The sequence below is a fragment of the Bufo bufo genome, chromosome 5, assembly GCF_905171765.1.
Source record: "Bufo bufo chromosome 5, aBufBuf1.1, whole genome shotgun sequence".
NCBI classification, from domain to species: Eukaryota; Metazoa; Chordata; class Amphibia; order Anura; family Bufonidae; genus Bufo; species Bufo bufo.
This window is the reverse complement of record NC_053393.1, coordinates 473,564,022-473,577,401: the sequence shown is the minus strand read 5'-3', so window position 1 is coordinate 473,577,401 and position 13,380 is coordinate 473,564,022. Positions and strand designations below refer to the sequence as shown.

The following is a 13,380-nucleotide window of genomic DNA, read 5'->3' as shown; positions in this document are numbered from 1 at the left end:
TGCATTACGGACAAAGATAGGACTGTTCTACTAGTGACCAGCTGTTCCGTTCCACAAAATACGGAATGCACACAGACGCCATCTGTATTTTTTGCGGTTCCATGTTTTGCAGACCGCAAAATACATACGGTTGTGTAGCATGTAACATCTGGCTGTGGCATATGCTCCATAAAAACACAGCATTTTTCAAAGGGGTTGTATGACAACACCTTAAGGCTACATGCACACGACCGTATGTGTTTTGCGGTCCGCAAATTGCGGATCCGCCCAAAAAAAAAAACTCTCCTATTGCAAAAGTAAAATCTCTCCCTTTTTTTTTTTTTTTTTTGCGGGTCCTTTATAACAATGCCTAAAACAGACAAGAATAGGACATATTCTTCTTTTTTTTTTTTTTTTTTTTTGCGGGGCTAAGGAGCGGACAACACTATGTGCTGTCCGCTCCTTGGCCCCGCAAAAAAAAAAAAAAAAAAAGAATATGTCCTATTCTTGTCTGTTTTAGGCATTGTTAGAAAGGATCCGCAAAAAAAAAAAAAGGGAGAGATTTTACTTTTGCAAAAAATGCTGTCCACATTTTTTGCGGACCCATTGAAATGAATGGGTCCGCATCCTGTCCGCAAAAAAAACGGAACGGACACGGAAACAAACAAGGTTCGTGTGCATGTAGCCTAAGGGTCTAACTTAGCGTTATGGTTATAACCATCCTTCTTTCCCTCCTTTAGGTGCTATTTTGGAGAAACTGTCTAAAATTCCAGGTAATTATGACCATCCTTTGGTGTACACTTATCATGGCTCCAAGAAATTTTCATCAAAATATTTCTTAAAAATGTTTGGTTCCTACTCTTTTTGTTGGGTTTGCAGAACTTGAAGGAAAAGATGTTGAAGATTTATTTACTGCTGTGCTGAGTCCTGTAGCCACCCATCCGCCATCTTTGCCACAACCGCCACCACCTTCAGTTCATCCTCATTCTCCACATACACAGCTCTTGCCTTTGCACAACCAGGGTAAGTCTCAGTCCTGGTTTTAGCCTTTCATCTGTCTAAAAGCCAGGTGAAGGGGTTTCTGAAGCCTCCATTCACACAGTCAACTGTTTAAGCAACAAAATTGTGTCTCTTATTTTACGACCGAGGCGTTTCGGGACACATTTTGTTATTTAGCGGTGGTAGTGGAAGCTTGTGGGCTCAAATCTACCAGTCTTCAATATGGCAGTGGGGACCAAAGATGACACGGAGACATATAGCGTGACCTACAGATTTTTACAATAGAAAATGTCGCCCTGTAGGTTATAAAATGGTTACCTCGCTGACGACATAGATTCCCGTAAGAATCCGTCGTTAATGGTGAAGGGCCTGTAGTGACTGACTCCTGTTTCTGCAGTTTTACTTTAGTACACAAATTGTGACCCGCTCTGTCCAGTTACATATGGACAGAGCTGGATTTATCTAAAGGCAGAATAAGCCTGTGCCTGTGGGCCGCCTTGGGGAAGGGCTTAGAAATATCCTAAGCAGCGTGTCTTCATATATAAACTTGTATTTGTGTTAATTAGGAGGCCTCCCAGGGAGGGACAAGGGGAAGTCTGCAGAGGGTGGCAGATGTGAGAAGTTGGAGATAACCTGTGCCTACAGGCTCCTGAAATGCATGTTGAGTAGTTAAATAGAAAAAGGATTATATTGGGATTCGAGTCTTCATATGCTGCGCCATATGATCCAGTGGTCATAGAATATAATCCTGGAACAGTTGTCTCCTAAGTATGGAGGCTTGCTTCATGGATGAAGAGATCAGTTGTATCACCTGGCATAGGCAACAGCGCCACACATACTGTGCTCCATTGATATTTCCATTTGTGTTTGATTTGTCAGCCATGTCCAATTGTGAGTTGAACTTCAGTGATACATGTTTCAGATAGACTGGCAAATTTACCACATTTTCGGGATGTTGTCCCATTTAGCGATGGCTGAGGATCACACCCACCTAAGGATGGGAGAGTGGTTTTCTAATTGTTAACCCACAAAACAAAGCAGCCATCAACATTAATTCATGGTCACATGGTTTTGCGATACGGGGTATGTTCACTGTGTGACATTTCACACAGACTTGGGGTGCATTCACACGACCGTAGTTCTGGGTCTGCATCTGTTCGGCAATTTTGCATACGGGTGCGGACCCATTCCTTTCATCCGAAGTTCTATTCCACTGTCCCACGATAAAGATAGAGCATGTCCTATTCTTATTCCGCAATCGCCGTCAAGAATAGACATTTCCATCATAGGGCCGACAATGTACGTTCCGCAAAATGCGCAACGCACATGTCTGGTATCCATGTTTTGCGGATTCGCATTTTGCATGTGATTGTGGCCTTAGTTGAATATTCCAGTGATATCTGCCTACAATGCACACTATTGCGTTCCATGGGAAATCTTAACCGTAGTTCTCATGCTCACAGATTTTTCCGCCACGGATTTGAATTCTGCGCTGCAAGGGATTTGAGAAGTGACATCTCAGTTCTTGCCAAAGAAACCGCAGTAGGGGGCCAAACGCAGGTTAGCCCCATTGAATTGATCAAGCAGATCCGCAACATGCCAAATACTTGGCAGTAATCATGTGCACCTACCCAATATTTAATAGTCAAGTTAAGAACCTTATGCACTGCATGTGGATGAGGTTTCTGACCGCCACCATTGATAACTAACGTTTAATACATTTACAAATACAGGCAGCAGAAACACATTGCCGGCACCCGACCTATGACAGGGCGCTGCGTCTGCGGCAATTAACCCCTCAGGTGCCGCACCTGAGCGGTTAACTGCTGCTGATCGCAGCTCCCTGTCATAGAGATCAGGTGTCGGCAATGTGTTTCTGCCGCCTGTATTTGTAATGTATTAAACGTTAGTTATCATTGATGGCGCAGTGCGCCCCCCAGTATTAAAATCATTGGTGGCGCAGTGCACCCCCCAGTATTAAAATCATTGGTGGCGCAGTGCGCCATCCCCTCAGTATTAAAATCATTGATGGCAGTGGCCACAGGGTCCCCTCACCTCCTCTCATTGGTGGCAGTGGCAGCTTCTGATCGGAGCCCCAGCAGTGTAATCCTGGGGCTCCGATCGGTTACCATGGCAGCCAGGACGCTACCTGCTCCTTTGTGTACTATGCACTGGGCAGCAGGCACAGTGTAAGATCCTATTCACCCTAATAGAGCTCTATCAAGGTGAATAGGGCAAGGGATTAAAAGATCCAAGGTTCTAGTCCCTAAGGGGGGAAATGGTTATTAAATAAAAAGTAAAAAAAAAAAAAACTATTAATGTCCAAACTTTTAAAATATAAAAAAAATTCAAATCTACTATGCGGTGAACGCCGTAAAAGAAAAAAATAAACTGCGCGATTCACCATTTTTTTTTTTAGTCCCCTTGTTCCCTCAAAAAATAGGATAGGACTGTTCGATTATGGGCAGGACGTTCCATAAAATGCGGAATGTACGTGGCTTTTTTTGGCTTTTTTTTTATTTTTTTTTTGCATGGTATCCATTTTTTTTATGGTATCGAAACCGAATCAAAATTTTGGTATCGAAACAACCCTACGCACAAGTGATGCGTGAAAAACAACCCTAATGTATACAGACACATTGAAATTGTTTTTAAAGTATTTTTCTAAAGTATTACTATATATAGGCTGAACATAGTTTTTATAAGAAAAATGATACATTTCCTTAGTGTTAGGTCCGACTGTTTTGTATCAAACTGTATTGGAGACTATAGTGGGTTAGAAAGGTTTTCCAGTGTCTCCCAGTCCTCAAACTACCCCGACACCTTATGCATTTAGGATCTCCTTTTGATTTTGCACAGATGACTTGAAGCGGTTATCCAGTGGGGAAACATTTTTCTCAAAGGTTTCGGAGGGCTTTACCACTGGGTCTCCACCTCGGGGTCCTGTCTTGACAAACAGGAAATGCTCGCTCAACCAATCACTGGCTGCAGCAGTCACTAACTCATCTAGTGATTGGCTGAGCAGACATTTCCTGCGTGTCCAGATGGGATCAGAAAGCAGAGACCTGCGTGGACCTGGTAAGAGTTTGAACAGGAGCACCAGAGGATTGATAATGTAGTATTGCATCTGTTAAGTTTTTTAACCCTCTCTAAGGCTATTGGGGAAAAAAAAACACCACACTGGACAACCTCTTTAATTTCATTAAATCTGTAATTAACAAGTTTTCTCTACGAGAACACCTCAAAACATGGCCTGTTGGGGCATCCCATGATCACGGCAGCTGATTAAGGCCTGATGCTAGGACATTCTCTCCCTGCGGACGTCATGTCATATGGTGGTGATTGGCTGCTGCAGCCACATGACAATTCAGGGAGGTCACACCATTGCGCACAAATGTTAAACAGGAGAACTGGGGAGGTGTTGGGGACCTGTGGGGTCTAACGGCATCAGCTCACGAAGATCATCATATTACAATTTGTTTTTCTTTTTTACCATTTGGTTACTAGTCCAGAAATATGCCCTCCCACCACCCCTTTTAGGATCGTTTCCAACAAGAGGTTCACCAATTTCCACAAAGGACCTCAAATGTCTAAGCCATTTGCAAAATGTTTCACTTTGATGCATTTTTGCATTGTGTTGGCATGATTTTGGAGAAATAGTGTTATGGCAAACGGACATTTCTGATGTGATGCGGTGTCCTAGTTTTTCTGTAATTGAGTGAGCCTCTCGGGAGGTCAGGACACAGACGCATGCTCAAGTGCGTTTCTCATAATGGCCTCTCTATTGCAACGAGCAGTGCACGTATTTATACACAGACCGACACAATAGAAACCGTATTGTACACAAGCTTTGAGTTTCTAGGTTTGGTTTCAGATGAGAACAAGAATGGTCAGCACAGGGGGAGTAGGGGCCCACTGCGAGGGGGAGTAGGGGCCCACTGCGAGGGGGAGTAGGGGCCCACTGCGGAATTTGTACTCTTGCCTTCCAAGGCTAAATCCTCTCTTGTGTGAGCGCAGGTTAAACATAGATACGAGATGAATATGTACAGAAAATGGACGCCTTTATGCTTTCCCTCACAATAGTTTATGATGATATGGTAACCCTCGTCTGTATGTATTTTGCTGTCCACAAAACGCGGATCCACTAAGCACGACTGACATCCGCGAGACGTCAATGTTGCATCCATTTATGTTTGTTTTTCTTTTTGAGGACCCATTGACTTTAATGGGTCCGTGGTCCGCTTTTTGCAGCCAGTTATGGAACATATTCTATTTTTTTATTTTTTGCGGAAAGGAAGTACAGATGCGGAAAGCACACTGTCTTCTGCACTCCGCTTCCTGCTGCAGGAAATGTCTGGGATTGCGTCTCAGCCAATCAGTGGGCAAGGCGTGTCATCTATGCAGCCAATGATTGGCATTTCCTATAGGAAGTGGAACGCAGCAGTGACTTGGCACTGGTTGAATTGCAACAGCGAGGGGTCGCCCAGGTGAATAGTTCCTTTATTTTTATTTTTTAAACTATTTGCATGCCATGCCCAAGCAGTATTTATTGTGCTGGAATCCCCATTTTCCAGGGGATAAGATATCTGTATAAATACATCTTATATAATGTAAAAAATACGGGATAATCCTCTGCGTTTTCTGATGTACCACTAATTTCGTCAGCGGTTCCTTTGTGCAGTGGGAAATACGCAGTGATGCGTGTGAACAGTGTTGTGGAAACCCCACTCGCATACATGGGATGCTGAATCCACACCGAAATCTGTGTGAAATGTGAACATACCTTACAAGGTCGTAGGTCGTCTTCTCCTTTGAGGTTACTTTGTGGTAAAGGTTTCCTAGATGACGTGCTGGAAATCACCCAAGGCACAAACTACTGTGCTTTTGTATTTTATTTAGTAAGATTATCAACAGAAAAAATATTTTCTGTTACATATAATGAGAAAAAAAAGATCTGTGCAGGAAGAACCTCTGAACGTCACTATATGAACAGGGCATATTAGTAATGCTTTATTTCACACCAATTTTTTTGTCCTAGGTTACTGATTTAAATGGTGTTCTCCTCATTTTGTTTACTTAACCCTTTTTAGCATATTCAATAGAGTTGAGCGAACCTGCCCTTTAACAGGTTTCGAGTTCGTATCCGGGTTTTGAGTGAATGGAATCCATAACCTAATTCAATGACTGCATGCCAATCGGAAAGGCTTTAGAGGCATTCGTTTTGCACGTCGTCATAATACAAGCGTATGGGCAGCAGAACGGAAGCCTCAGAGCTGGCCATACATTTGTATTATGCGGCATTGAATTACTTGATGGATTCCATGAGAACGGAATCCGTTACGTAATTTACTTAATCAAAAGGCAGGTTCGCGCAACTCTAATATTTTGTTTTTTTGTTTTTTTAGAATGTTTTTTTTATATACATTTACTTATATAATGTTTGGTAATATTGATTGATTTTAAGGTGATGGCCTTTTTCCAAGAATGACCATGGTAAATGGAATGTTACCACCGAACGCACACCTACAACGGAATCCACTTGTGCCACGCGCTGGACTTGGTGCTTTCCCTCCATTAACGCAGCCACCATATGCAGATAACAGGTACTGTTATTGTTGACATTGTATAAAAAGATGTTTGTCGCATAGTAGTCCACTTTTTGTCCCCAATGCCTTGAGTGACTGCCTTGGAAAAGCAGAATACAACGCCGTAGTCACTCATAGGAGCAAAAGGTCAGACTTGTCAAAATCCGACATGACTATATTGCACTGACATTTATCTAATGAGTGGCCGGCTTCACACCTCCCTCAGTTTCCTGGAGTTTAATATTTTTTTATTACTTGCATTGAAAGTATAGTCACCAGTTTAGTTCCAAGCATTTGTTACACCTACAACATAATCCACGTTTGCTATGCTTTGAGGGTACTATATGGTTGCTAATGTCACGGCATGTTGAAATACACTTGGTATATTCAGAATACAATATCATAAAAATGCCTGTGTCCTTTCCGTACCAGAGATAAGAACCCATTGTATCATGGCATGCTGAACGACCCTAGCAATGTCTGGCCAACGCAAGCGCCTGTGATGGAACCAGAGGGAGATACCATGTCCAATGCACAGAGGAGTACGCTAAAATGGGAGAAAGAAGAAGCACTTGGTGAAATGGCCACTGTTGCCCCAGTTTTATATACAAATGTTAACTTTCCAAACTTGAAGGATGAGTTTCCAGGTAAAGTCCCTCAAACTTTCCTATTGTGAGTTTTTATCGACATGTTAAGTTACCTTATGGCTTGTCATATATTGTTTTTTTTTTGTTTGTTTTTTCACTAGATTGGTCCACAAGAGTAAAACAGATTGCAAAACTCTGGAGAAAAGCCAGTTCACAAGAAAGGGCACCATATGTGGTAAGCATTCTTCTGCGTTTGGATTTTATTTTATTTTTTGTGTGTCTGTGTGGGCTTCATCTTTACACCCTAGCAAAGGTCTAAGATGGATATAATGGGGATGTTATTTACAGGGGACCTGTTAGAAGCGTACTGCCACCAGTGCCTGACTGTGCTGCTCTTCTACTTTCTAAAGGTGTACTTAGTGGCCCAAGCAGATCCATAATTTTCGCAAGTGCATGCAAATAACGTGTTTGCAGTCAGTGAGATGGAGAAGCCCTAATCTGCGCCCTAATCCTGCCCCGGGAATATACACCCTGCTTCTCAGCACACATGCAGTATTTTGCTCATACTTGTGATGACATCCCCTGTCCTTGGGGACATCAGTCAGTACAGATTGGGCGAGGTTAAAGCATGCACAGATGACTTATCTCCTGAGTGTGTCCACCTCCTTAACTGCAAAGGTGTAATTTTTCATATGGCAAGCAGGCATTACATTTTTAATTTATCAAAATGAGGCATCTGCTTCGGCTACTAAGGCTAGTTTGACCCCTGCGGTGTGAATTCCGGCAGATAACAGCCTGCCAGAATTTAACGGTTTTTGGCACTGCCAGATACCGACAGAATGCCCACCGGCCCCATTAAGTAGAAGTGAGGAAAGAAAAACAAAAAACTGATGCATTAAAATAAAAAAAATTATTTCCATTCCATCCATTAAAAATTAAAATGGGAACATTAAGGCCCCTTTCACACGGGCGAGTTTCCAGCACTGAATCCGGACCCATTCATTTCTATGGGGCTGTGCACATGAGCGGTGATTTTCACGCATCACTTGTGCGTTGCATGAAAATCGCAGCAGGCTCTATATTGTGCATTTTTCACACAACGCAGGCCCCATAGAAGGGAATGGAAATGCGTGAAAATCGCAAGCATCCACAAGCAAGTGCAGATGCGGTAGGATTTTCACACACGGTTGCTAGGAGACTATCGGGCTGGGGACCCGATCATTATTATTTTCCCTTATAACATGGTCATAAGGGAAAATAATAGCATTCTTAATACAGAATGCATAGTACAATAGGGCTGGAGGGGTTAAAGAAAAATAAAAAATAATTTAACTCACCTTAATCCACTTGATCGCGCAGCCCGGCTTCTCTTCTGTCTTCTTCTTTGCTGTGTACAGGAAAAGGACCTTTGATGATGTCACTGCGATCATCACATGGTCCGTCACATGATCTATCACCGTGGTAAAAGATCATGTGATGGACCATGTGATGAGCGCAGTGACGTCATCAAAGGTCCTATTCCTCAAAGAAGAAGACAGAAGAGATGACGGCTGCGCGAACAAGTGGATTAAGGTGAGTTAAATTTATTTATTTTTTAACCCCTCCAGCCCTATTGTACTTTGCATTCTGTATTAAGAATGCTATTATTTTCCCTTATAACCATGTTATAAGGGGAAATAATACAATCTACACAACCTTGAACCCAAACCTGAACTTCTGTGAAGAAGTTCGGGTCTGGGTACCACATTCAGTTTTTTATCACGCGCGTGAAAAACGGAACGCAATCGCAGTCAAAACTGACTGCAATTGCGTACCTACTCGGCCGGGTTTGCCGCAACGCATCCGGACACGCTCGTATGAAAGAAGCCTAAGGGTACGGATCATACATAAGCAGCTATTTTATTGTGTTATAGTTTGAATTGTGCTTATTTTGAATAGTTTACATTTTTAAAGACTGAACCTAAACTGTTTATTTTCAGCAAAAAGCCAGAGATAATCGAGCGGCTCTACGAATCAACAAAGTACAAATGTCAAATGACTCTCTGAAGCGACAGCAGCATGAAATAGTTGAACTCAACTCGCGTATTGATTCAGAGTTGTTTAAAGATCCAATGAAGCAGAGAGAATCTGAGCATGAGCAGGAGTGGAAATTTAGACAGGTACAGGTTTTACATGTATGTATTCTAAATTTTGATTACAGAACCTTTTATATTTGCACAGAATGCATTTTTCTGTTAAGGGCTCGGCTACACAACGACAGGTGACTGACTGTTTGTTGCAGCAACGTCGTGTGACATTTTTTATAATGATAGTAAATGTGGTGTCATGTTGCAACTGCAATGCAACACTTGTACAACAATCCATCCAAGTTTTCTTTTTGTACGACTGTCATGTCGCAGTGTGACACCTTTGACTATCATTACAGAAAATGTTGCGACATAAATCGCAGTCACACAACTTGCTGTCGTCGTGTAGCTGTACCCTAAATGCTTTTAAATGCAAATTAAATGCAGCTTTTAACTAATTGAACCACCGATTTTGCAGCAAATGCGTCAGAAGAGCAAGCAACAAGCAAAAATTGAAGCAACACAAAAACTTGAGCAGGTAAAGAATGAGCAGCAACAGCAGCAATTTGGATCACAACATCATATGAGTCAATCTGGAAATGACACCCCAAACAGCGGAAGTCCTTTAACACCTCAGCAAAATAGTGAAAGTATGTCTCCAGTTCAGCAGACTTTTAATAAAGACACATTTTCCAAACAGACTCCATCGTTCTCTGATGATGTTTTTGTGAAGCCACAAGCTCCACCACCAACACCCACTAGGATTTCCTTACAGGACCCTCTTCAGCTGTCTCATCCGTCTCAGTCACAGTCACCACAGATGATATTCTCACCTGGATCTTCAACTTCAAGACCGTCATCACCTGTAGATCCATATGCTAAAATGGTAGGAACACCGAGACCTCCACCTGTTGGTCAAACTTACAACAGAAGGAACTCTGGGTCACCTATGGACATATGTCCTACAAGACATGTTTTGGGGAATGAACCTTCTGATTCTAAACCATCCCCTATTAGAGATCCTTCTTCATCTCCCTCCAGTGGTGATCTGGGTGTAAAGATGGCAGATTTTCAAAGGTCTATGACATCAGAACATTTTGCAAAGCCAGGGTTTTCATCAAGGATGCCACACAACACAGATCAGGTTGTAGATGGTTCCTTAGGTCCAGCAAACAGTGATTCATTTGCTAAACAAAACTCCAGGCCTGAAATGTTTCCAAGACAATCAGTGGCACAAAATAAAGTAGATCCATATGCAAGGCCTCCGCTCACTCCTACTCCAGGTGTTTCACCTGGTAGTCCTGCCCCATTTAAAACTCCACTTCGCCCCCCTCAGTCACCACAGGAATCATACGGTTCACTGCCAACAACACCTCGTCGAATATCCTCAGACCAGTATGAAAGGCCTGTTATGACACCACGCCCATCTGATAATTTTTCACATGATCTCTATAACCAAGCTTCACATCGTTCGTCTACAAATGAGTTTGCACATCCACCTAGACTGATGCGACAACATAGTGACCCTCAGTCTTTATCAAGATCCAATGCACAGGATCCATACTCGCAACCTCCAGGAACACCACGACCAGTCAGTAACCCATATTTGCAGCCACCAAATAGTTCAAGAGCTCAAGCCATTGACCCTTACCTTCAGCAGCCACCTACCCCAAGGCCATCTGCACAAGCAATGGATCCTTACAGTCAGCCACCATCTACTAGGCCAATTGTTGGAGATGTGTTTGCTCAACCCACTATGAGTAAGAGGCACCATGATACATTTGCCTCCTCATCAGGAACTTCAAGGCCTGGCATGGATCCCTACTGTCAACAGCCTTCTACTCCTAGGCCTATTTCCTCAGATCCATATTCTCAACCACCAGGGACACCAAGGCCTGTGTCTGTAGATCAGTACTCCCAGCCACCTGGTACATCAAGATCAATGCCATCAGATCCTTACTCTCAGCCACCTTTTACACCAAGGCCAATGCCTTCAGATCCTTACTCTCAGCCACCTGTTACACCAAGGCCAATGCCTTCAGATCCATACTCTCAGCCACCTGGTACACCAAGGCCAATGCCCCCAGATCCATACTCTCAGCCACCTGGTACACCAAGGCCAATGCCCCCAGATCCATACTCTCAGCCACCTGGTACACCAAGGCCAATGCCTTCAGATCCTTATTCACAGCCACCTGGTACACCAAGGCCAATGCCTTCAGATCCTTATTCACAGCCACCTGGAACTCCAAGACCAGCTCCATCAGATTCTTATTTACAACCACCTGGAACACCAAGGCCTGTGCCTTCTGATCCATATTGTAAACCGCCCGGAACGCCAAGACCAATGGCTTCTGACCCATATTCTCATCCTCCTGGGACTCCAAGATCTATTAATGTAGATCCTTACTCTCAGCCACCAGGCACACCACGGCCTGTTCTTTCAGATCCATATTCCCAACCCCCTGGAACACCAAGGCCTGCTCCCACAGACTCTTACTCTCATCCAAACAGAACACCCAGGCCAGTTCTTCTGGACCTTTATTCTCAATCACCAAGAACCCCTATGCCAGGCGTGCCAGAACACTTTAATCGTTCTTCTATGGTTCGATCTGGATTGGCATCCAGTCAGGACTCTTTTGGACATCCTACACAAAACAGAGGACCTCCTATGCCAGTTCCTTATTTAAGATCTGATGCAAGCCCCCAAAATCCTCGAATGGTAGGCCAAGGTGCAACAGACCTTTTTAGTCATTCTTCTGTTACTAACCAAGATATGTTTGAACAGCCTCCAATGACTCCTCATGTGCAGCCTGGGGAAGGATTTGGAGATTCACATGATTTGGCTGAACAAAGACCATTTTCAGAGGAAGCGTTTAGTGGAACTACTAACATTGCAGCGAGTCCTCAAGGTCAACATTTTGCTAACATTCAGCAAGCAACTAGCATGCCAGATGCCCAAAATTCACTGAACCTGCCACTCGCAGACTCTGAAGAGAAAGCAAGACAGGTAAATAGTCATGTTTTGACCAATTATCTGAGATGACGCTTATGTTTGGCAAGAATGTTTCAAGTATCTCCTGATATAAAAAATGAAAATTGGGCATAATTTAGTACATGACAATCTCTTTCTAACAAAACTAGAACCAGCCCTGTACCTCACATGGGTCCAGAGATCTCCCCATTCATTGCTCTGCTAGATTTATTTCAAACTAGCATCTCAAGGGATGTGTCCTGTCGGCTGTCACTCTCTTCCTATCACAGCTTAGGCTACGTTCACACTAGCGTTAGGTTTGTCCTGCAGGGGAACAGCCTGCTGGATCTGTACCAACGCTTGCACAAGTTTGCTACCGGAAGTCTGGCCCGGCCCCATTCACTATAATGGGGATGGGCGGGAGATGCCGACGCAGAGCAGCAAACATGCGGAGAGGCAGCAGGACAAATACCGCAGCATGCTGCAGCTCACTCCTTGTCACAGCTCAGGGGTTGGTGTATCCTTTCTGCCACAGATCACGCTCTGTCACATCTTAGGGGGTTTTTCCTATCTGCTGCAGCTCTGACTGTAACTCTCACATCTCAGGGGCTTTGTCGATTCTGCCACAGCTCTTTCACTGTTAAATCTTAGGAGGGGTGGCCTTTCTGCTGCAGCTCTTTCCCTGTTAAATCTTAGGAGGGGTGGCCATTCTGCTGCAGCTCTTTCCCTGTTAAATCTTAGGAGGGGTGGCCTTTCTGCTGCAGCTCTTTCACTGTTAAATCTTAGGAGGGGTGACCATTCTGCTGCAGCTCTTTCCCTGTTAAATCTTAGGAGGGGTGGCCATTCTGCTGCAGCTCTTTCCCTGTTAAATCTTAGGAGGGGTGGCCTTTCTGCTGCAGCTCTTTCACTGTTAAATCTTAGGAGGGGTGACCATTCTGCTGCAGCTCTTTCCCTGTTAAATCTTAGGAGGGGTGACCATTCTGCTGCAGCTCTTTCCCTGTTAAATCTTAGGAGGGGTGGCCTTTCTGCTGCAGCTCTTTCCCTGTTAAATCTTAGGAGGGGTGGCCTTTCTGCTGCAGCTCTTTCCCTGTTAAATCTTAGGAGGGGTGACCATTCTGCTGCAGCTCTTTCCCTGTTAAATCTTAGGAGGGGTGGCCTTTCTGCTGCAGCTCTTTCCCTGTAACTGCCAT

At 43.8% G+C, this 13,380-nt stretch overlaps 1 protein-coding gene across 9 annotated transcripts in view; it reads left to right on the top strand.

Annotated features, from left to right (window-relative positions):
* KMT2C (lysine methyltransferase 2C) overlaps window positions 1-13,380 on the top strand; it is a 206,598-nt gene that overhangs the window by 149,276 nt on the left and 43,942 nt on the right. For 6 of the 9 annotated variants that reach the window (XM_040434126.1, XM_040434123.1, XM_040434122.1 and 3 more), the window contains 7 exons: window positions 720-752; window positions 859-1,002; window positions 6,443-6,581; window positions 6,996-7,210; window positions 7,312-7,385; window positions 9,130-9,324; window positions 9,695-12,226. In XM_040434126.1, the coding sequence (XP_040290060.1) occupies window positions 720-752; window positions 859-1,002; window positions 6,443-6,581; window positions 6,996-7,210; window positions 7,312-7,385; window positions 9,130-9,324; window positions 9,695-12,226 (3,332 nt within the window). The remainder of the gene's footprint in view (window positions 1-719; window positions 753-858; window positions 1,003-6,442; window positions 6,582-6,995; window positions 7,211-7,311; window positions 7,386-9,129; window positions 9,325-9,694; window positions 12,227-13,380) is intronic. The other 3 variants (XM_040434128.1, XM_040434127.1, XM_040434121.1) reach the window with 1 other exon arrangement.